This window comes from Saccopteryx bilineata, chromosome 5, assembly GCF_036850765.1.
Source record: "Saccopteryx bilineata isolate mSacBil1 chromosome 5, mSacBil1_pri_phased_curated, whole genome shotgun sequence".
Lineage (NCBI taxonomy): Eukaryota > Metazoa > Chordata > Mammalia > Chiroptera > Emballonuridae > Saccopteryx > Saccopteryx bilineata.
Window position 1 is genome coordinate 64,878,413 of NC_089494.1, and position 25,023 is coordinate 64,903,435.

The 25,023-nt window shown below is 37.0% G+C and overlaps 1 protein-coding gene across 2 annotated transcripts in view; it reads left to right on the forward strand.

The window, feature by feature from the left end:
* The window catches only part of METTL8 (methyltransferase 8, tRNA N3-cytidine), a 99,669-nt gene that overhangs the window by 69,452 nt on the left and 5,194 nt on the right, over nt 1-25,023 (forward strand). For both annotated transcript variants that reach the window (XM_066279441.1, XM_066279440.1), the window contains 5 exons: nt 3,984-4,075; nt 16,173-16,540; nt 18,689-18,738; nt 22,108-22,171; nt 23,397-23,536. In XM_066279441.1, coding sequence (XP_066135538.1) covers nt 3,984-4,075; nt 16,173-16,540; nt 18,689-18,738; nt 22,108-22,171; nt 23,397-23,536 — 714 coding nt within the window. The remainder of the gene's footprint in view (nt 1-3,983; nt 4,076-16,172; nt 16,541-18,688; nt 18,739-22,107; nt 22,172-23,396; nt 23,537-25,023) is intronic.

A 25,023-nucleotide genomic window follows, 5' to 3' on the forward strand; every position in this document is an offset into this window, starting at 1 on the left:
TATTATAAGGATTGCTGGATTTTCACCCAAGAAGGATGATGTAAAGTTGTAATGACCATTGTTATTTGTCTTAAACATACAGTATTGTTTATGTAAATATAGTTTTTAAAAAGTCATCTCTAGTTGATTCAGCTTTATAATATTAAGAAAATTTTAAGAGTTATCTCTTAATTTTACTATTCTAACATAATTATTTCACCCAATATATATGTAACTATATTGCTGTGATTATAATACATACAATTTTGGAATCTGCTATTTTTACCCCATGTTATTTCATAAACATTTTCCACATTGTTATATAACCTTCATATTTATCATTTTAAATGTCTGTATAACATTCCTTTGAGTTCATCATAATTTTTTATTACCCTATCACTGAAATTGTTTTCAATTTTTGATGTTATGTTTGGTATTCCAGTGAATATCATTGTACAGATACTTCCCTGTATATAACTTCTCTGTTTCTTTGAGTTACTTTGTTACAGTAAATTCCCAGAAGTACAATTCATAAGCTAAACAGCGTAAGCTATTTTTCCCCCTTGGGTAGTAGTGATGGTGGTTGTTGTTTTACCTGCTTATTTTCAGTTTGTTTGTTAGTTATTTGTTTCTATGCTTAAATTATTTTGCAATTGTATTTATTACTTACAAACTTGAATGATTCTTACTGTTGTCTTTTGGGTTTTATTATACATGAATCAGACCTTTCTGATAGAAAGAACCCATAAAGCTGCAGGTCTGGAGGAAGTCCCATAAATACAGTAGGAACATTTTATGGGTTCAGTGGTGATTCTGTAACTGTACAGTGGAAAATCTGTTATGCAGTGGCTTAGGGTATAATATTACCCTCACTTAGCAGTTAAGAAAATGAAGCAACATAAAGAACAGTGTAAGGAAGTTAGAGTAATTTAAGAAATAACCAGATCTATTAAATACTCAGGTAGAAGCAGGTTAAATAATTTAAAACATTCTTAAAGCTAAAAATCATATATACTCTCATTGTCTCAGAGCTTGATTCTTTATGGGGAAATGAATTGGTTTATTTTCTTTTATGTTATAGAAATTTACAAGTGAGAGACTTGTTTCTAGCCTTAATAATATACATACTATTTTTAAAGTAAATGATGTGTTGCCTTCAACAATATCTATAGACAAGGTGGGGCACAAGTAGGTTTACAGTTGTGAGTACCTGAAATACAGTTTATTCTTATATTATTGTTCATTAATTATTGTATTACTTTCCATATGAACAACTAGAAAGTACTGTGCCCTACCCTGTAGTTTATATGTACAGAATATGAAGTATAATTGCCAGCTCAAAGTTAATATAAGTGATTGTTCACATATATTAAAATAAATCAAAACAAAAATCTATTCTAATCTTATTCATTAAAGCAAGTAACAAAGCTACTTAATGATTATTGGGGTTGTAAATAATTAGGTTTTATTTGAAATAATGGTGGTTAAAGTTTAATATGTGAAACTCTGAGTTTTACATTATCATTTGCTTTTCCTGGTTACTTCAGTAACCAGTTTTAATCCTTCCTTTAAAAAAAGCAGTTTCTCACCTTTCAATGGTGTATTTATAGGCAGATCACTGGAATATACCCTCTCATATCTGATTGCATAGACATTACTTAAAATAGTACCAAGCTTATCATCATTTTACCCAAACCAACCCCTTATTGTTACCCCTAGTTTTCTTGATATTCTGTTTTACTTTTTTTAATTTGGAAATTAAATTTAATGGGGGTAATATTGATCTCTAGTAGTACATAGGTTTCAAGTAAACATCTCTATAGTATTTGAACTGTTGATTGTGTTGTGTGGCCATCACCCAAAGTCAAATTATTTCCCATCACCGTATATTTGTCCCTCTTTACTCTCTCCCCAGTTTTAATACCTTTAAATTATTCCTGACTCTTCTTACTCTGCTCCCCACAACATCTAGCAAGTGTTCAGGACATAACAGATTTTATTTTTCATTGTCTTCTCTTCCACTCTTCCTTTCTGTTTTTCATTGTCACCACCCTAGTCCTGGGACTCATTATACCTGGCTCACTGCAACAGTCTAATTGATCTCCCTTCCTCTAGTCCCCCCCAAATCATTGTGCCTTGCACTCTACTAAACTGTTTACATTTGAGCTCCTCTGATTCTGGCTGTAACCAGCTCCTAACTTCATCTGCAGTTATCCAAGAAGACCAATCAAAATGGATATTTTTATTGTTTCCTGTATAAACTGTCCACATTCCCAGCTTCATATACATACCAGTTAATGTTTATCAGTTACCATAATGAAGAACCTCAGGAATTTTACCCCTTTCTCCTCAGTGAGATGACTGTAAATATCATATATTAATGTTAGTGATTTTTTTACAATTATCAATAAGCTATATAGAACCAGAATTTTTATGTATGTGATTTCATTATTGTTTAGAGAATAGTTTATTCCAGGAAATCACATCAGTCACTATGGTTTCATCAGTTGCAAAAAAGGAAAGGCAAACTCTGTAAAAACAAAACCAAAGAAAATCACCTTTTTAATAAAAACGCTGCTTTTATTTCAACAAAGACAGTTTCTCAGCAGAAAATAATATCTTCTCATATAAGGAAAGTAAGTTATGAAACAAAAAAATACTTAAAGGAAGTACCAGATTTTAGAAAGGTGATCCTTTTATATGCTGTATCAAGTAGTCTATATAATTTAAATATACATTAACCCACTTCCAGAAATTAAGACAACTAATAAGAAAAGTCTAAAGTTACTTTAAAAATTGAGGATAAGGTCCTGGCTGGTTGGCTCAGTGATAGAGTGTCAGCCCAGCATGTGGAAGTCCTGGGTTTGATTCTGGTCAGGGCACAGAGGGAAGGCAACCATCTGTTTCTTCACCCCACCCTCATCTCTCTCTCTCTCTTTCCCTCCCATAACCTTGGCTCAGACTGTTCAAGCAAAATTGGCCCAGGCGCTGAGGATGGCTCCATGTCCTGGGCCTCAGGCACTAAAATAGCTCAGTTGCTGAGCAACAGAGCTACTACTTAGCTGTGCAGAGCATTGCCTGGTAGGAGCTTGCTGGGTGTATCCCAGTTGGGGTGCATGCAGGAGTCTGTCTCTGCCTCCTTGCTTCTCATTTAATAAAAAAAAAAATTAAGGATAAGTACAAAATATTTAACAACTGTTATAAAAAGATCATTCAAAGACTACTAAGGAATGCCCTGCTCATAACTCAACAGAATGGGCAAATGAATTCAGCCTTAGAATAAAATACAGTAAACCATACCAGCACCCAAATAATCATGCATCGTACTACTGCTTCTGGGACATTAATTCAGCAATCATTTCCAAAGGGTGGCTGGGGCTTGCAACACAACCAGATTTAAACAAAGAAACCATGGGAGTCCAAGCGGTATACCAGCACTTAATTGGAAAGAACATCTGGACCCTGGCTGGTTGGCTCAGCGGTAGAGCATCGGCCTGGCATGTGGAGGTCCCCAGTTTGATTCCCAGTCAGGGCACACAGGAGAAGTGCCCATCTGCTTCTCCACCCTTCTTCTCCTTCCTCTCTATCTCTCTTCCTCTCCCGCAGCCAAGGCTCCATTGGAGCAAAGTTGGCCCGGGCGCTGAAGATGACTCCATGGCCTCCGCCTCAAGCGTTGGAATGGTTCTGGTGGCAATGGAGCAACGCCCCAGATGGGCAGAGCGTCGCCCCCTGGTGGGCATGCCGGGTGGATCCTGGTCAGGCGCATGCAGGAGTCTGTCTGACTGCCTCCCCGCTTCTAACTTCGAAAAAATGCAAAAAAAAAACCCAAAAAATAAAAGAAAAAAGGCAGGAACATCTGACACAAAATATATTCAGTGGATTATGAAATCAGTTTGTATCATCTGTTGTTGAGGAATCTAGACTGGCAGATATATCCCCTGCTACCCTTTTTCTGCCTTCTTCAGTAATAAAGCATGTTTTACAATCATTTTATTTTTTAATAGGGATCATATGCAATGGTCAAAAGAAGAAGAAGCAGCAGCCAGAAAAATAGTGGAGGAAAACTCAGTTGTGCGAGTCCTTCTGAAGGAGCAAGGTAGGCGGCTGCATGTTGTAGCTCCTGGAACCTGGCTTTTCCGCTGGACCTTCCACTGCTTCAGTTCACACCGTAGTCTCTTTTCCTCCTAATTATGTCGTTACTTTGGAGTTCCTTGCTTCTACCTATGCCAGTCTGCTCATTCCATTTGGGAGAATTCCCATTTTCAGTATAATGGGACCAAAGTTAATGAAATAAATTATGTGCTCACCTTGTAGTTGCTCTTTTTTTAGTCATATTGTTGCTTTTTCTGGGAGATTCACATGGTGGCATTTCAAACAAGATATGAAAATGTAACTTCAAAATTTCTCTCATGCTGTGAGTCTTCTATTATGCTGTTGTTTATTTTGCTTGTTGGGAATGTTCAATAAATTCAAAAACTTTGAGTAAAAAGAAGGTAAAATATCAAAATATTGCTAGTCTTTAGGATAAATGTAAAGTTCCAATAAGGATTTAAAGTACTTTTCTTGAGGCCAGTGATATTTAAAGTTTAGGTAAGGCCTTGCTAACTTTCAAAAATATCTTCTAAAAATATGATCTATGGTAACACAGAAACAGAAAACGTGTTGGTGAGGACATAGAGAAATCGGAACCCTTGTGCATTGTTGGTACAATTGTAAAATGAAAGCACTATGGAAGCTCCTTAAAATATTAAAAATGAAACTACCATATATGATCTAGCAATCTTACCTCTGGACATCTAGCAAAAAAAAAAAAAAAAGAAAAGAGAAATTGAAAACAGGGTCTTGAGAGATATTTGCACATCCATGTTCATAGCAACACTACACAAAAGGCAAAAGGTAGAAGCCCCCCCAAAAGTCCATCAGTGGATAGGTGGGTAAAAATGTGGTACATCCATATAATGGATTATTATTTAGCCTTAAAAAGGAAGAAAACCCTATCACATACTATAACCTGGGTAAACTTTGAGGAAGGACATTATGTGAAGTGAAATAAGCGAGTCACAGAAAGACAAATACGGTATGATTCCACTTATATGTGATATCAGAAGTAGTCAGATTCGTAGAAACAGGAAGTAGAATGGTAGATACCAAGGTCAGGAGGATGGAAAACACAGGTTGTTGTTTACTGGGTATAACGTTTCAGGTGTGCAAGCTGACAAAGTTCTAGACCTCTGTTTCATAATAATGTGAATATACTTAACACTATCATACTGTACACTTAAAAATGGTTAAGACGATAAGTTTTACATTATGTGTTTGTTACCACAGTTTTTTAAAAAGCACCTCCCAAAATGGTCTTGGCCTCACTGTATTGCTGGGAACACAGACACTTCGCCGAACACCTGCACTCTCTACATAGGATTTAAAATTTTATTTTTCTTAAAGTCATTCCTTTTTTAAAACAGCTTGGGTCTTTTTTTTTTTTTAAGTCTTATAAGGTCTTTTTACTTTTTTAGATTAATTTATTGTGTTAACATGATTTCAAGTGTTCCACTCAATAGAACCCCCTTAACCCCTATGACATGCCACCCATGCCCCGTGCAAAGGTCGTTTTTCTCTTTTAAAAATATAGTTTATTGAAGAACCAAATACAGAAATTTACACAACTTATAAATTAATTCTCACAAAGCTCAGTGAATTTTCTACACATCAGGAAACAGAATATTACCAGTAACCTAGAAACTTCATGTTCTGTGCCGATTACAGTACTTCCCTCAACCCCTCAGACCCCACAACAAGCAACCACTATTCTGGCTTCAAACATCATAAGTTAATTTTGCCAGAACAACTTGGTTCTGGTCATGACCATTTGTCTTTTGCTCTTGTAGCAATATCCCATTAGATAGGGCAAGTGTCAGCAAACTATGAACACAGACCAAATTCAGCCCACTGTCTGTTTTTATAAATAAAGATTTATTGGAACACAGACATACTCATTTGTTTACGCATCTTCTATGGCTGCTTTTGAGCTATGTCATCAGAGCTGAATCATGGCAACAGAGACCATAGGTAGCCTACAGTGACTACTTACTCTCTCGCCCTTTACAGAAAAGTTTGCCAACCCCTGAGATACAATTTTCAGAACAGATTGATCAGCTGTCCATACACTCTCTCTAGGGAAAGATGTTTACATTCGTCTGTGCAAGCCAAGCATGGTGAAAATTGCTCAGTCTACAACTGAGGCTAAAGTTTGAAGCAAAGGTAGCTGTGGAAACGGAGCTCATGAGACAGCCTCGTTAGCTGCCCTTAACTGGTGAAGGGGACAGTGCTGCCACCTTCTCCTCTGGCATCTGCTATTCCTTGGAGCTTGTTCTCTTTTCCCTAAGCTTGAATGTATCCTGGAAGGGGGGCAAGGAAGAAGAGTCCCTGATCCATAATGGACCCGGTCTTTTTTTATGAGCATCCAGCCGAGCAGCCCAGAGTGGGATATGGCCGTGAGTGTTGGGGTTGGATTTGAGGGTGCATACCAGTGGCGATTCTGTGTACAGACCAGCCAACATTGCATTCCTTTGCAGGAACTCTGTCACCCTGTTTCTGAGGAAGTATAATTTTGCTGCTTTGCCAGCAGCTGCACAGACATATTTTCCACATGACTCAAGCTTCTTCTGCTAGTGGCCACCTGGATGTGACAGAAAGATTCAAGCCTAAACTGGATTAAAAGTTATCAGTCATCTTAATTTGTTTCTAGGAAGTTAAAAATTATACACAGTGTATTTCCTGATCATTTGAAAAACCAAGCATTTTTTTTCACACGCTTTTGAATATTTCTGTTTAGAACATAAATAGATGAGCAGTGCTGATAATGTTCCCTTACAGTGCTCTGCACGCGGCTGCCTATTATGGCCTATTTATGTTAACAATGAACTTGAGTGAAGCTAATGAGAAGGTTATTTTAGGGCCTTGGAAACTGCGGTAAAGGAAAATGACAGTTCCCACAGAACCATAGTGTGACTGAAATAGAAAGGTGGTGACTGGGCTCTCTGTAGAAGCAGGAAAGTCAGGCCGGAGAGGACTGATGATACTGCTTTGAAGCATTTGGTTTGCTTATTAGCATGTCCAGTCTCTTTCTGAGCAAGCTTTCTGGCTGCTGCGGAGACACACAACAAAAGATTCCATTTTAAAATGACTCAAAGTGATGGGGTTTCTGCTGGGTCCCATCTCCATTCCCCCCTATAACCCTGTTCACTGTGGTAGACCTCATCCATGTCAGGGAACAAGGAGAGGGACACACAGTGAGGGTGACCGGTTCATCACACTTAAGCAAGGTTGCACAGAGCAGCAACTGAGGCTGCTGTGAGGGTGGCAAAGAACGAACATTTGTTCCAAGGAACTGTTGAGTGACAGGACGTTACAGTGAGAGTAAATGCCAGCCCGGCCCCCCAGTCCAGTCTCTGCCAGCGATCCTGGAGCTCTAGTCTGCAGAAGCCCTAGGTGAGGCTTCTAATTTGATGTTTAATGTCTCTGATGAATATGGGTCAAGGTGAATAGATCCATTTAAAAGCTCTACTCCCAAACTTAGTGAAAAGCCAAAGGAAGCTCTGACCCAGTTCTCCCAGTGCCTCTCTGTTACCACCATCTCTTCTTACCTAGGAGAGTCCTAAGTCTTTACGAGAGCCGGTTTTCTCCCATAGCGAAGTATCCCTTTCGCAGATTATTATACAGCAGGAATGCTGCTTATTGATCTTACCTCACTTATTTTAACGCCACTGGGAAGAAATACTGGTTGTTCTCCCATGCCAACCAACTCTCCAGCACATTCCTTTTGGTCTCTTCATGTGTGTCAGTCTGTGCTGTCATTCCCTTACTCCATTCCTCACCCATTGTCTCCGCTGTTGGTGAGAATTAAAGTCAGGAAACACCCGCACAATTCTGAAAATAAGAACTTATCCATCACAAATAACAGCCTTTGCTGCTGTGAGATGGTTGACATTTCATTTTTGTGATTAAAATGTATAGCATCCAGGCTCTCATTAGCAGTATTTCTTTCAATTAGATGTCCAGATTAATAATTTTTGATTCCACATATTTTTTGGTAATTTCTTCTAAATTTTATTAGAAGAAATAGCTCATATTTATTTCAAAAGCAGGTTAATTAGAGAAATGAGAAAGACTCATTTGGCAGTTTTTGAGTTAACATGATTATATTTTATAATTTTCTAAATACATCGCTAGTGGTGTTATATCTCAACTGGTTATTAGCAAATGTAATGGGTTTTTAAAACTTAATAACAAAAGCAGCTGCAATTTTTACTTTAAAATACCTGTGTAAATAACTACCTAACTAGGATGAGTTATCTGCATTAAACAAAATAGTAACAAAATCCCATTATAACTTACCTTGTGAATACCTTATCATTTGAGAGTATACTGTGTGGGAAAAAAAATAGCTAAAAGTTTTGTGAACTGATAAATTTAGGCTATTGTTTATAAGTCAGCTTTGGTTGTTTAAAATTTTATGCAGTGTTCTTAGAAATGTATTTTTCATTTCATAACTTTAAGAGTTTTCTTTTATTAGACAGTGATCTTTATCAGTGACATGGAAATTTCCAACTTTGAGAGCTCAGGTGTTTGTGTAATTGGTGTACAGAAATAATTTTAAATTGCTTTTTCTTACGCTACAATTTAGAATAAGCTTTCATAATTCACACTAATAATATTATATATGTTAGATACATAAATGATTTAATTGATTTTCTGAGTTGTGCTTTTCAGTGTGATTTAGGGTGAATTCTGAATATTTAAGTATGGTTAGTGTGGCCTGGGCCTTCTTCCCCTCAGCAGTACTGAATTAAGTGGATAATTGAGAAGTTGCTTCATCTGGCTGTGGTTAAGCAGATCACTACATCCCTCATTGCCAGTGGCTTGGAGCAGTTAACTCTTTGAATTGGCAGCCTAGGAATGTGAAAAGAAAAAGGGCTCCTCCAAGAAAAATTGATTAATATTCCTGTTTAGAAGGCCATTTGGAAAAGATAAAGACAGGGCATATTTTCCACACTATGTTCATCTTATCATCATTGGCCTGAACTTGAGATAAGTTAACAGCAGTTTAAACTGAATGTTTCACTCATGGTCAAGAAAGTAGCTTTTTCAAATCCCCTGTTATCACAGATACCCTTGCAGTTCAGGTAATTAAATCATATGCTGAAGGTGTTTATGTTGTCTCATAACCATAAGTATGAGTATGCTTGAGCTCTCAGGGGGTCTCAGAAGCTGTCACCCATTACTGGTAACTATGGAGTTGCCAGAATTGATTGGAGATACTGCTGAAAACACAACTTTAAAGTTTTCCAGCCCGTTAACCTTTCCCAGCCCATCCTGGGTGCTATTTCTGTTTGGTTTCCATCCCACACACGTATCTGTTCTCACAGCATTTTGTACTGCCATTCTACACCACAAATTCATCATATAACCTTGCATGATTTATGTTTTATATAATTCAAATCGGGTTTAATTAATTCTGTATTTTGGGCTTGTTTTTATGGACGTTCACTCCGATCAGCATTATTTTTACAATTTAGGTATACTGGTCATGCTGAGGTTTTAATTTTTACTTGGTGCTTCATAATGAGAGGAAAGTACAGAATCAGAAAAAGAGATTAATTTGCAAAAGCATGGGTGGACTTAGAGGGTATTATGCTAAGTAAAACAAGCCAGGCCAAGAAAGACAAATGCCATATGATATCACTGTATGGCCAGTGTAAAGAACAAAGTAAACAAACAAACAAAATTGAAACAGACTGACAGGCACAGAGGACGTACTGGTGGAGGCCAGAGGGAAGGGGTATTTTGGAATGGGGTGAAATAAAGTGATGGGATTAAAAAGTACAAATCAGTAGTTACTGAATAGTCATGGGTATGTAAGGTAAAGCATAGGGAATAGAGTTAACAATATTGTACTATCTATGGTGCCAGGCTGGCATTTGAATTACCAGCAGGAATATTTTGTAGCCTATATGAATATCTATCTGCTATGCTGTACACCTGAAACTAATACAAAATAGTGTTGAATGCAAAAATAAAATAAAAAATAAAGTATCAGCAGAAACCTGAAAAAAATATTTTTAGAGATTATTTTGGAGGGGGGTTACTAGTGATTTTGTGTTAGGAAGGCAGTGCAGTGTTAAGAGCATGAGCTTAAAGCTTGATAGACTTGATCCAGGTCCGACTCTACTGGACCTTGGAAAAATTTTTATCACCTCTGACTTTGAATTTCTTTGTAAATTGGAATAATAATATATCTATTTGAGAGGTATTATTAGGATTAAATGGGAAGAAAAATCCAAGTAAAGCATTTAATGTACTGCCTGGCACATAATCCACATTCATTTTGTGTAATTGTTGTTATTTTTTAATGATGTTGTTACTGGTAGAATGTTTATGTAAATGTTTGGGGGTTCTTTTCCTCCTAATTCATGAGTAGAAAATACTTGAAAAAGGTTTGAAAGTATATGTATATTAACAGACCTTGACCATTGTCTTCTAATAGTAATCAGACCCTTCTTAAAGATTTCATAGGCCACAGCTGAATTTAGATGCTTGAAATATTCGGTATCTGAACCAAATCCCAGTCAACTACTGCAGATTCACCCTCTTTATAAATCTTAGAAATTAAAACAGTAATATAGACTCATATTTATGACAGCAATTTTATCCAAGATTTTGTAGTTTATAGAACTGATCATGTTTAATGTTCTCCATATGTTCATGAGGTTTAATAGACTTTTTAGAGCTTGAACACAGATGTATATTCAAACCCTTATCAAATGAGGAAACTGTGTAGGGAAGTTGAATGAAAAATCAGCTAAGATTATTTATCTTTATGTAAGTTGTAGATAAAACTTTGCAAAAGAAAGAACTATATAATAATAATTAAATTGTTACCATCACTCCAAATTTTCATCTGATTGTAATAAATGAATACAAAATAAATTTTTGAGTAGCAGTCAGTGTATAGACCATTCTCTGTGAATGTTTTCTCTTATTATCCTTTAAATTTTAATTGCTATGTATGTAATGTATGACTACTCTGTTTTGACCTGCATGGTATATGTGGGCATGGTTTGTTGGCTATTTGAAATTCTTTCCCTTTTTCCTCTTAAAAGTAGCACTGCTATTTTCAGTTTTTTGAGGAACCACCATACTTTCTTCCATAATGGTTGTACTACTTTACATTCCCACCAACAGTGTATGAGGGTTCCTTTTTCTCCACAGCCTCTCCAACATTTGCTATTACCTGTCTTGTTAATAATAGCTAATCTAACAGGTGTGAGGTGGTATCTCATTGCAGTTTTGATTTGCATTTCTCTAATAACTAAAGAAGATGAGCATCTTTTCATATATCTGTTGGCCATTTGTACTTCCTCCTGGGAGAAGTGTCCATGTCCTCTTCCCATTTTTTTATTGGATTGTTTGTTTGTTTGTTGTTGAGTTTTATGAGTTCTTTGTATATTTTGGATATTAGGCCCTTATCTGAGCTGTTGTTTGAAAATATCATTTCCCATTTAGTTGGCTTTCTGTTTATTTTGTTATCAGTTTCTCTTGCTGAGCAAAAACTTCTTAGTCTGATGTAGTCCCATTCATTAATTTTTGCCTTCACTTCTCTTGCCATTGGAGTCAAATTCATAGAACTACCTTATGACCCAGCAATCCCTCTACTGGGTATATACCCCAAAAACTCAGAAACATTGATACGTAAAGACACATGCAGCCCCATGTTCATTGCAGCATTGTTCACAGTGGCCAGGACATGGAAACAACCAAAAAGCCCGTCAATAGACGACTGGATAAAGAAGATGTGGCACATATACACTATGGAATACTACTCAGCCATAAGAAATGATGACATCGGATCATTTACAGCAAAATGGTGGGATCTAAATAACATTATACGAAGTGAAATAAGTAAATCAGAAAAAAACAGGAACTGCATTATTCCATACGTAGGTGGGACATAAAAGTGAAACTAAGAGACATTGATAAGAGTGTGGTGGTTACGGGGGGAGGGGGGAAAGGGAGAGGGAAAGGGGGAGGGGGAGGGGCACAAAGAAAACTAGATAGAAGGTGACAGAGGACAATCTGACTTTGGGTGGTGGGTATGCAACATAATTGAAAGACAAGATAACCTGGACTTGTTGATCTTTGAATATATGTAACCTGATTTATTGATGTCGCCCCATTAAAAAAATAAAATTATAATTAAAAAAAAAAAGAAAAAAAAGTAGCACTGCTTTTAATGTCTTTTCTTTCAAGTTACACTCCTGCTGTCTACTTCCCTACACTCAATTAATTCCTAGGGCAGGGGTCAGGAACCTTTTTGGCTGAGAGAGCCATGAACGCCACATATTTTAAAATGTAATTCCATGAGAACCATACAATGACCCGTGTACATTATGCATTATCCAATAAAAATTTGGTGTTGTCCTTGAGGACAGCTGTGATTGGCTCTGGCCACCCGCAACCATGAGCATGAGCGGTAGGAAATGAATGGATTGTAATACATGAGAATGTTTTATATTTTTAACGTTATTATTTTTTTTTATTAAAGATTTGTCTGTGAGCCAGATGCAGCCATCAAAAGAGCCACATCTGGCTTGTGAGCCATAGGTTCCCGACCCCTGTCCTAGGGGAATATGCTGTAAATTATTGAGATATATAAAGTATTACATTCTATATACTGATAGTTTCAAACTCATTTCACAAGTAGTTTGGTATTGGAAATGGGGATACTAAAGATTTGACTAAATGTAGGTCTTGTTAGGTGGGTGCTTTTTATTAAGCAGAAAGACCTTCTACCAGCATGGAGTGAGTCCAAAAGAGAGTTTTTAAGGTAAAAGAAAGAAGACAAGGTACAAGAAGACCCTGGGGAAATTAGACAATTTCCTAATCCCTCCCAAGTCTGATGTTCATAATGTTGTTTTGTTTTCTTTGTATATTAGATATACTCTGATTTTTTTTAATTAATTTTTTATTCTTATGTTGTAATCAATTTGTATGGGAAACTCAATTTTCATCATATCTGAGAATTTTGCATTTCTATTTCTAAGTTGTGTCTTTTTAAATTTTTATTGATTTTAATTTATTGTGTTTACATAGATTCAGTGTACCACCAAATATATCTCCCCCCCCATGTTCCCCTTGACATCCTCCTTGCCCCCCCAACGCCTTCCCCCCTTCCCTCCAAGATTTGCTGTCCTGCTCTCTATAACGCTGTGTTATGTATATATATTTTCACTAATCTCTTTCCTTTCTCTGATTTCATCCTCTCATCTGCTTTCCCTCTGACTGCTTTCCCTCTGCTCTGGTCCCTTTGATCCCGCCTCTGCCTCTATTCTGTTCCTCAGTTCACATTGTTCATTAGATTCCTCAAATGAGTGAGGTCATAAGATATTTTTCTTTCTCTGTCTGGCTTATTTCACTTAGCATAATAGTCATCCATGTTGTCGCAAAAGGTAAGATTTCCCTTTTTTTCATGGCCACGGAGTATTCCATTGTGTATATGTATCACAGCTTTTTTTCTTTTTTTGTGTGTGACAGAGACAGAGTCAGAGAGAGTAACAGATAGGGACAGACAGACAGATGAGAAGCGTCAATTCTTCATTACTGCACCCTAGTTCATTGATTGCTTTCTCATATATGCCTTGACCAGGGGGCTCAAGCAGACCAAGTGACCCCTAGCTTGAGCCAGCGACCTTGGGCTCAAGCTGATAAGCCTTGCTCAAACCAGATGAGTCTGCGCTCAAGCTGGCGACCTTAGGGTCTTAAACCTGGGTCCTCTGCATCCCAGTCTGACACTCAATCCACTGTGCCACCGCCTGATCAGGCTGTACCACAGCTTTTTTATCCACTCATCCACTGACAGACACTTGGGCTATTTCCAGGTCTTGGCTATTGTAAACAATGCTGCAGTAAACATGGGGGTGCATATCTTCTTTTGAATCAGTGATTTGGTATTAGAATATATTCCTAAAAGTGGAATATCTGGGTCAAAAGGCAGTTCCATTTTTAATTTCTTGAGGAATCTCCATACGGTTTTCCACAGTGGCTGCACCAGTCTGCATTCCCACCAGCAGTGCAGGAGGGTTCCCTTTTCTCCACATCCTCGCCAGCACTTATTCTGTGTTGTTTTGTTAATGAGCGTCATTCTGACTGGTGTGAGGTGGTATCTCATTGTGGTTTTAAAATGCATTTCTCTAATGATTCGTGATGTTGAACATTTTTTCATAGACCTATTGGCCATCTGAGATATGCTCCAATCTTTAAAGTAGAGATGGGACTGTTGTAAAGATAAATATGTAGCATTTTTAGATTCATCGTAAATAGGCTTCCATCCATTAGAGTGGATGTCATGTCTTAGATTTCTACATCGTTTGTTACAGAGATCTACTTTCATTTCTCAGGCCTTAAATATAGAGGGGAGTTTTTGTCTTTATAGCAGCACTGCCGCCAGATACAGTACAGCCTCGGTGGGAAGGAAGTCTTGTGGACAAATGGGTGGAGATCCATGGTACAACACCATAAAGATAAAAATGGAAAGAAAAGAAAAACTGTAAGGGCTTCAGAACAGGGCTCTGTAACAAAGATGAAACTGACTATAAGCACTGCTTGTTCTGAGGGTAGGGGCTTCTTTAAAATTATGAAAGAAATGAGTTTGTTATTTTTATTTTTGGCATATAGTAATTTCAGTATCAAACTTCAAATGGAAATTCTCAAACCACCAAGTTCCCTCGTTTTGAAGCAACCAGTATTACTAATTATGTGATTATCCTTCCAGAAGTATTCTGTACATATACAAGTAAATATGTTTCTATACATGCATGTATGTTTCTGTGTATGCACACACATGTATTCTTTTTTTTCCCTAACCAATAGTTGCATTATAACATACTGTTCTACACTTTGCTTTTTTATCTAACATTGAATCTTAGAAATCATTCTCTATCAATAGGTTTTTTTTATTTGTTGAAAGCATTTTAAAAAGATCATGTGTCTATATTGAGTGAAAGTAATTCTTAACCTATAGATAAGGCTTAGGGAGTAGGAATGATACATAATAGTATCCAAGAAATGATTGTTGAATGAATGGAGTGAGTGAGTGAATTATTTTATTTATTTAAGGTACATATAGAAAGAGGTAGAAAGCTAAGAAATCCCTAAAGTTTTGGGACTCTTTACCTAACCCTGACCCTGGCATTCAGTGAAAACTAAGGGATGACATCACAAAATGTACATCTCTTTTAAAAAAGCATCAGAAATTCTCTGTAAGTCTTCAAATTAGGATATGTCAATAAGAAGAGATGCCTCTGGAGGTGAGGGAAGAATGCAGTGATGGGAGGGCCCCTAGACTCCAAGAGTAAGGATACATATGTGGTCCTGGTTCTGTGATGTGACTCTTGGCCCTAGAACAGGTGGGCTCATCTGTACTGTCTTTCTTCCAATGCAAAACAAGGAGTTGGAGTAGATTGTTTCAAAGGACCATTCTAGCTCTAAGATTATGTCGATTATAATGCCAGAATTTCCTATCTGATTAGCAATTTGCACAGGCATCATGTTGAAATGGCATTCACACAGAAAAAAATAAGATAATAAAGAGCCTTATAGATTATTGGTAAATGTGATTATTAAGATTCCAATATTAGCCCTGGCTGGTTGGCTCAGCGGTAGAGTGTTGGCCTGGCATGTGGAAATTCCGGGTTTGATTCCCGGCCAGCGCACACAGGAGAAGTGCCCATCTGCTTCTCCACCCCTCCCCCTCTACTTTCTCTCTGTCTCTCCCTTCCCCTCCCACAGCCAAGGCTCCATTGGAGCAAAGTTGGCCTGGGCGCTGAAGATGGCTCCAATTGCAGCAGAGTAATGCCCCAGAGATGCTGAGCATCACCCCCTGGTGGGCATGCCAGGTGGAGCAATGCCCTGGTTGAGAGAATTAATACTCTGTAATTTTAAGATGTAAGAATTTTTAAAAATTAGATAATTATTATATTAAAGTTATTCCATAATAAATCTACTTATTATAAATGTATATGTATAACATATTTAACACATTTAACTATTAAATACTGTATAGTATAGTTATTAAAAATAATAACTAATAGTAAATATAATTCATAGTAAAATAAATCATTTTTTCTCTATTTTAGTTAAGTATGAGAGTGAAGCTAATAAATATTGGGACACATTTTACAAAATTCATAAGAATAAGTTTTTCAAGAATCGTAATTGGCTGTTGAGGGAATTCCCTGAAATTCTTCCATCTGATAAAAAAACTGAAGAGAAGGCAAAAGAATTGTCGTGGGATCATGGAAAAACAAATGCTGCAAATTGTTTTTCAAGAAAGCACCGCCCTACTATGCCTGAAGAAAATTACTATAAGAAGAGTTTTGGCTTGTCAGATGGTCAAAGCAAAGCAGAATCTGATCTTTTCAACCCAGACTCTGAGGAACACAGAAGAGGACCTCCGAGGACTGAGCTATTTCCTGGTAGCAAAGCGACTTTCAGAATTCTGGAGGTACTGTACTGCAGAGGCAAAGATGGGAGGTGGAAACTAATTTTTAAATGTGCATTCCATATTACTTTATTGATCCAGATTTCTTTAGGGGGGAAAATGATAGAATCTAGGTAAATAAGATTTCAGGATACTTTTATGCATAAAAAATTTTAAAGAACTCATATCTTTAAATTAGTCCGGTTTTAAGTTTGTGATTTTTTTTTTTAAGTTGTCTGTTTTAATTTCTAACTTGAAGACAGTTTTAAATACCAATAAAGTTTTGGTCTTAATGTCTGTCTCCTTTGGTTATTATCCCTTTTTAGGTAAAATAGAAATAAGTGAGATATATACTTTAGTATAATCTGGTGTAGACCTGGATTTTCTATTTTTAAAAATACACTTCTACTTCTCATTATAAAGGTAGAATGTGCAGTGGTCTCTTGTCTATGGCGGGAGTTAGGTTCCAGAACCCCTGGCGATAGGTGAAAGTCTGCAAAGTAGCAACTGTACCTGTATTTATTTTATTATTTATATATATTTTAAGGCTTTATAAACCCTCCCTATATTCTTATAAACCTTTCCACACTGTTATTAACCTTTCCCACACTCTTTTTATATTGTTTTCAATTTTTTAGAATAGAAAATGCTTATTTTACCACAAAAATAATCAAAATAATAAATCCATAAAAATACCTATATACTGCAAAATCCCGTGATCTAGCAAAAAATCCGCCATAGAAAGTTGATATATACAATTTAATAATCTACAATACAGTGAGACCACGAAAAGTGAGCCACGATATGGTGAGGGACGACTGCAGAGAATTTACTAGAGTGGTAAGAGAAATAAAATTATCTATAATACCACTATTCACATTGTACTGACATTTTCTCCTTTTGTTTACACGATTTTATATAGTTGAGCTATTCTCTACCTGTATTTTTAGGGTCTTGCTTTGTCTCTACTTAACGTTATATCATAAGCTGTTTTTCCTATGTTTAAATTTTTTCTATAAACATTTTTATGGCTGCAAAATATTTTACTATGTGAAGTACTATAATTCTACTGTCTTTTTCACACTACTGGGCATTTAAATTGTTTTCAGGTTTCTACAGAAAACATCTTTGGGTATAGACTTTTCTGTATTTTATTATCTTGGGTTAGATTTACTAGTTCATAATTTATAAAAATGTTTAACACTCTTAAGATATATTGCCAAATTGCTTTCTTTTTCTTTTCCTTTTTTTCCCTTCTTTTTCCAAGTAAGAGAGGGGAGATAGAGACACAGACTCCCACTTGCACCCCAACTGGGATCCACCCGGCAACCCCCACCTGAGGCCAATGTTCTATCCATCTGAGGCCATGCTCACAACGGAGCTACTTTTAGCACCTGAAGTAGAAGCTCCACAGAGCCATCCTCAGTGCTTGGGGCTGACACGCTCCGAGCCAGTCAAGTGATATATGCAGGAGGGGATGAGAGAGAGAGAAGGGAAAGGGGCGTGGAGAAGCAAATGGTTGCTTCTTCTGTGTGCCCTGACCAGGAATCAAACCCAGGACATCCATATACTGGGCTGACACTCTACCACTGAGACAACCGGCCAGGGCCCAAATTGCTTTCTAAGAAGTTGTACTAACACTAGTTTACAGTTCATGGCAGTATGTGTCTGTTTCATCATACCCTCATTGATTGGATATTCTTATTTATTTAGTGCTTTTTACTTTATAAGACAAAACTCATACCTTGTTTTTATTTGCATTTCTTTGATTATTAAATGAATCATATAGTTTATCAAATGTTTAGAAGCCATTTGCATACTTCTTTTGTGTTCTCTTTATTTTCTTTGCTTATTTACCTATAATTTGTTTTTTTAATGAGTTCTCCCTTTATCATATTTATTGCAAATGGTTTTTCACAGGGGGTTGATCATCTTTTAATTGTTTATTTTGGGTTTTGGTGTGTAAAAAGTTTAAATGTTTCCATAGTCAAGTTTCTCAGTATTATTCTTATGTTTTATTTTATTACTTTTGAGTTTAGAAAACTTTTCTGTACCCAGATGCCCAGTAAATTTCTTCTAGTTTTTGTTGTTGTTGTTTTTATAAAAAACCTGACATTAGTGGGGAAAATTTAACCTTGTTTTCATGATATTTGTTTGTTCTTTTGATTTTAGGTTGGCTGTGGTGCTGGAAATAGTGTTTTTCCGATTCTAAACACTTTGCAGTGAGTTCTAGAGTTTTCTACTACAAAACTTCATATATGTGCCCTGGCCAGATAGCTTGGTTGATTCGAACATCATTCCGAAGCATAAGGTTGCGGGTTCAATCTCCGGTCAGGGCACATATGGGAACAGGTCAATGTTCCTGTCTCTCTCTCTCTCTTTCTCTATCTCTCTCTCTCCTCTTCTCCCTCCCCTCTTTCTCAAATCTTTTATTGATAAACATTTTTAAAAAGCAAGCAAAATAATTTTATATATATACTATATATATGGGATGTTGAGAAATTCTAGGAAAATGTTGTCATGTGTATGTCAGTAGCATTCCTGTTCCCATATAAACAATGACTAAGGCGAATTTCAAAGGCACTGTTGTGGTATTAGAGTCTAATTTCAGAGAACTGGGAATTACTCTGAAAACAGTGTTTCATAGCCAGGGATTATCTACCAAGCACTGAAGTATTCTTTTTAAACTGGTGTTTATATGAGTAATTGAATAAGAAAAGAGCAAGAGATCTGCTCCCTCCACTAGCTATGGATTGCTAAATTGTAGAGAGTTGCTCATTAAGGATACATAGGTGTCATTTTATGTGTAGAGAATTGAGTTTAAAGTTTATACTCTAATCCTCATTTTATTTTGTCATTACTTCTGGAGCCACACCCAGGATAAAACTCGGGATGTCAAATGATTGTCTCTAGACTTGAAATTGTTAAGTTTACACAATAGCTTTTACATTACTTTTTCCATTTTAAAATCAACATAAGAACATTCCAGAACATTACCATTAGAGGAAATGAGAGTTGGGAGGGGGATCACCCATCATCTCCATTATCCTAACATAGTTGCTGACAGAATTGTTGTTGTAATTCTATTCAGTCTTTTCTCTATGCATGTTTTTCATTTAAGGATGCTATTTTTTAATTTTCATTATGAAAATGTAAAAGCATTCAGAAAAGTAAAGAGTATTACACAGTGAATACCCAGGTACCCACCACCTCAGTTGTAAACAGTTGTTAATGTAATGCCAACATTCTCACACTTTATCTTTAAATATGATGTATCTCAAAAAAAAATATCAGGACATTCTCCAGTACTATTATAAACCTAACATAATGAATATTAAGTAATTCCCTGATAGCATCAAATAACCAGTTAAAGTCGCCAGGCAGAAGTGATGCTGGCAAATTTGCAATTCTGAATGGCCTTTTTCTTTTTGTACTTATTTCCTTTGTTTTCCCTTTTCCAATTTCTGGACTGAGATTTCCTGTTCTTTTATAGCACAGAGCCAGTTTCTTCACTCCAGTGATCTCCAAGCTTTATAATGCACATAAATCTACTACATGGCAGTCGATTATGTGTTACTTTATAACTCTTCTCAAGGTATTATTTAGCATGTCACTTGTTTATGTCTTATCTCTCCAACCACTGTTTGTATTCCTTGAAGGAGAGAGCATATTTTACCCTAATCAGATTTTCCAGATAGACAAAAAGTACAATATAGATAGTTTGAGCTCAGTGCATATTAACTCATTAATACCTCCGATTCTCCACTTGTTAATTCTAGTTTTCCCTCTCTACTTCTCCCTTCAACTAATAATTGTAGGCTCATGCCTCCTCACTCCCTGGTTCTTCTTGTCTATCTTTTCTTTCTTTTTTTTTTTTTGCTTCATATCCACATTTTAGAAATCATTGTAATTCAGTCATCAGAGCTGATTCATTCATCTTTAAAAGGCAACCAGTGATTAACCTTCCAAAAGGAATATTAAATCCCCCCCCACCTAAGACATTATATTTTATTTCTTTTGGAGAATATAGGGTTAATGTTTTTAATTTTCAGAATATTTTGCCATAATTAGACCTTCAGAATTGAAAAGTCGTATCATCCTCCCAAGGTTCACTTAATTCTTAAACCCTCTGCCAGGAGTGTGCTTGGTGGTGTGGTGCTAGCCGTGATGTTACACCTGCTTGCTGGGAGGAGGGCCAAGGCAGTCAGCTGACTGTGCCGAAGAGCTCTGTAAAATCATTGAGTGGTCACAAGACTTCGACCTGGGCTGCTGATGCAGTGGGAATTCAGTCTCAGAGGTCATGTTGCCACCCTGATAGGACACATGGCAAATGACCCATGCTCTCCTTTAGCAACAAGACTTCTGTATCATGCGGGTGTTTAGTAACCTCTGCACAGAGGTAGGCAGCGTACCTTTCATGATGAGCTAGATGTGCCAGTGTCCAGAGAAGCTTTTTGGGTTAAATAGAAGTTTCTACAGAACCCTGTTAAGTTCTTAAGTTTTTAAGTTCCTGGAAGGCAGAGGGGAATCTTCCTTTTATAATGTGATAATGATAATAATAACAGCAACAACATAATAATGACTAACATTTATTAGGTGCTTAGTCTAAACTAGATAACTTTCTAGAAATTTTACTTATAGTGGCCCACAAAATTCAAATTAGACGGCTGCCCCCTGACAACCATCATCCAGCCACTATTATGAATTTCAGATAAAGGCCAAACAGAATTTTTCTAAGCTCAATGGAGGCTACTTAAAATTAGTTAAGATTTTCATATGGGTAACCTTCCCACCACACCACACCCTTGAAAAAAAGCTAAATTTCAACTGCATCTTGAAGAAGTTAAGTCAAATTCAGTTAGTAAGTGGCATATCCAGGAATCAAACACAGATCTATTTGATTCTATTTTATTACACAATTTCATTTACTACTGGATATTCAAATGCTTGGTACACATATGAGTCTCAATAAAAGTTTGACAATAACTTGAAAAGATAACTAAGAATTAATGTATTAGTATTTTATGTTTTAAATTTTTTATTTATATGCTGCGTGTGTGTGTGTGTGTGTGTGTCTTTGTGTGTATTTCTGCCCTACCACGGTATCAGGGCCTGGGAGCCAGTTGAGTTATAAAGACCGGAGGAGGAATGAAGCAGAGTTCCGAGGGTCCCTGGAGGAGGGTAGAAGTGGCCTAAACTAAAAGTAGCTCGAGACTGTGGCACTGGAGGCAGAGAAGAAGGGGTGCCGGGAAGGGTCTGGAGGAGGATGGATGCAGATGGATGACCTTAGAAACCTCCTGCATGAGAGTAGGATGGCATCTAGGGCAGGTGGGCTTAGGAATAAAGAGCCTTAAAACCAGGACAGGAATTTGAAAATAATCCAGTAATTAATACGTAAGACAATATTGGTTCAGAAGCACCATGAACGCTACCCATAAACCACTGTAGAGAGCAATATCTACAAAGAACTGAGAAGCCAAGTGTCATTCAAAATTCTATTCAGGAAGTACTTACTAACTAGTTCAGACCTAGTTTTCTTTCTTCTGTACAGCTGGATTCTAGATTTAAATATTTCTTTTTTATTTTCATAGGAATGTTCCAGAGTCCTTTCTTTATTGTTGTGATTTTGCTTCTGGAGCCGTGGAGCTAGTAAAGGTATGCCTTATATTTTCTTCAGCGAGAGGCATATAAGAATCTGATTTATTTGCTATTGAAGTGATTAGGCAGGAGGTGGAGTGGGGAGGTTTCTGCATCAGATGTTATCTGTGACCATTTTTAGTTGACCTTTTACTATTTCTGGGAATCAGACCATCTATTGATGCTTACGATATGACCCTAAGACAATAAAAGGTGTTTTGAATTTAACGTAGAGTTCAAGGGACCGGTACACCTAGAAAGGCAACAGCTCCCACAAGGTGATCTTGTTCCTCTGTCTGTAAAGCCTTACACACAGTCTGGCACATAGTAGAAATTCATTAAATTAAAATTTAGGGGGGAATGTCTGAAAAGGCATATGTTACAAATCTGAAAGGTACTAGAAGGCAAGGAAAACAGTGGGGAACCTGGACTTACTTGACCAGTCCCAAGTGCTAATGAGCACGACGTTAGCAAGAAGCAGTAATAATGTTAGGAAATGGGGAAACAAAGTAAGTTCTATGAGCAAAAATGTATAGTAAACACATGGAACATAATTTCTGATAATAAGAGTAATAGTCATTGTAGACATTTTCTAAAATACTGAAAAGCCTAAAAGGAAAGGTAAAATTTACTTACAAGCACACTTCCTAGAGTTGTAGAATCAATATTAATATTTTGGTATATAGCCCTGGAGTGTTGTTTCTGTAGGTGAATTGCATATGTGTGTTTGTGTGTGTACTCTTGCTATTTTGTATATAGTTTACATACCCTAAAACTTACCATTCTTAGTATACAATGCAGTGATTTTTAGTATATTTACAAGTTGTGCGTATCTCATTCTGATTACATAGTAGGGGACATTTATATTTTAAGCCGAAGGAGGCAGGGAACAAGCTGTGGGGGAGAGCTGCGGAGCCGCTCCGTGCCTCTTCAATGACGCAGTCCGGTATCTAACAGCGCTGCGGCTGACTCACGGAGACGCCCGCTCCACTTCTAAAACCAGAGAGCGCTAGAGGGCTAGCACAGAAAGAATATTTGCTATCAAGTCCGAGTGTTAGACTTGATTTTTTTGGAAGCTTTTGAAGTAAGCTAACAATACTGAATCGGAAATAAAGTGCATTCAAATTTATAGAGGTAAAGCTCGTGGAACAGTAAAAAAATTTGACCTTTTTATTTTAAATATATAGTATAAGTCTCCTAACTACTTATTTTCCCCACTCCTTTTCTTCCTTCTTCATGACAGTCGCACTCATCCTACAGAGCAGCCCAGTGCTGTGCCTTCGTCCACGACGTCTGTGACGATGGCTCACCCTACCCGTTTCCGGACGGGACCCTGGATGTCGTCCTCCTTGTCTTTGTGCTCTCGTCTATTCACCCTGACAGGTGAATGAGGACAAAAGAGGCAAAGTGAATGTGGAAAACCCTTTTATCAGTAGTAGTTTTTAGAACAATCAAAGCAAAAGTGACAATTCTCGAATTTATTATTTAGTGAACTAAGTTATATATAATATGCAGCCTTTTAAGTGCAGTTCTCCTTTTCTTCAGACTTTTAGAAAGAAACTGGTCACACTGCTTCATTAGTGAGCTTTCTGTCACTGTCAGAATGAAGTGAGCACATTCTGGCAAGACACATACCTATTAAAAGTGACAGTGCTTCAAGGAAATTATAAATTCAGAACAGCCTAATAGACTCCTAAGAGGGAAATTGTACTTGGTGATCAGCAACAAACATGTTTAATTTAGCATCATACTGAACGTTTGTGAAGAGGTGGGCTGTGAATCTATTTGGCTTCACACAGGTCTGTTATGGGGCTTTAAAAAATTGTTTTAAAGAAGTCCAGTAGGCCTTCTAGTGACTAGGGGATTAGAGGTTATCAAGATTTGCCAGATTAACCTTGGACCTTTATAATCTACAGTTGGCCTGGTGGCATTATTTAAATATTTATGACTTAAATTTTTTTGTTCACACATAACACTTTGAAACAGTAAACATAGCTTTTCTGCAGATTGGAAGCATAAAGAGCTAACCAGCCATTTAAAGGATCACTTTTCTTAAAATTCTGCCACCTCATATGTATTTTTTTTTTAATTTTTATTTTAATGGGGTGACATCAATAAATCAGGGTACATACATTCAAAGAAAACATTTCCAGGTCATCTTGTCGTTTAGGTCTGTTGCATACCCATCACCCGAAGAGAGATCATCCTCTGCCACCCTCCATCCAGTTCTCTCTGTACCCCTCCCCCTCCCCCTCTCCCTCCTTCCCTCCCCCCACCCCCATAGCCACCACACTCCTGTACCACCTCATATGTATTAAGGCACATGTGTGGTGTCAGGAGTTGTCCCTTCATAAGGTTTCTTAAAACTGAGTTTTCTACTATGATAGTAGATTTAGCTCCAGGAAAGAGCCTCTGATAGTAGACACAGACTTGGCATCAACCACTTTTTATTTGATGAATGAGAACTTTTCCCAAAGAAGCCAAGTTACCAGGTGCTTATTTCTTTGCAATTACAAGGTCAGTAGGACCCTTGACAATCCTTTGACTGCTCATGCAAAGATGAGCACTTTGATTACTTTTGGAAAAACAAATTAGATTTCAAAATAAATCTAAATGAAAGATATATTTGTGCTTAGTGAGATCTGTCAGGTTCCATGAAGTTACTTTTTCCTCCCATTTTCTATGACATAGGTTTCTGCTAATCTGTTTAGACTGTTGGTATTATTCAGTTACTAGTCGAAAGATGTCATCTATGTGTTTTGCTTCATAGTTAAAAGGATGGAGTAGGTGGATAGAGAACAAGATTTTTCTATTTGACACCCATAACAGGAAATGTTTAAATTCCAAATAAGACCACAAAAAGACTATTT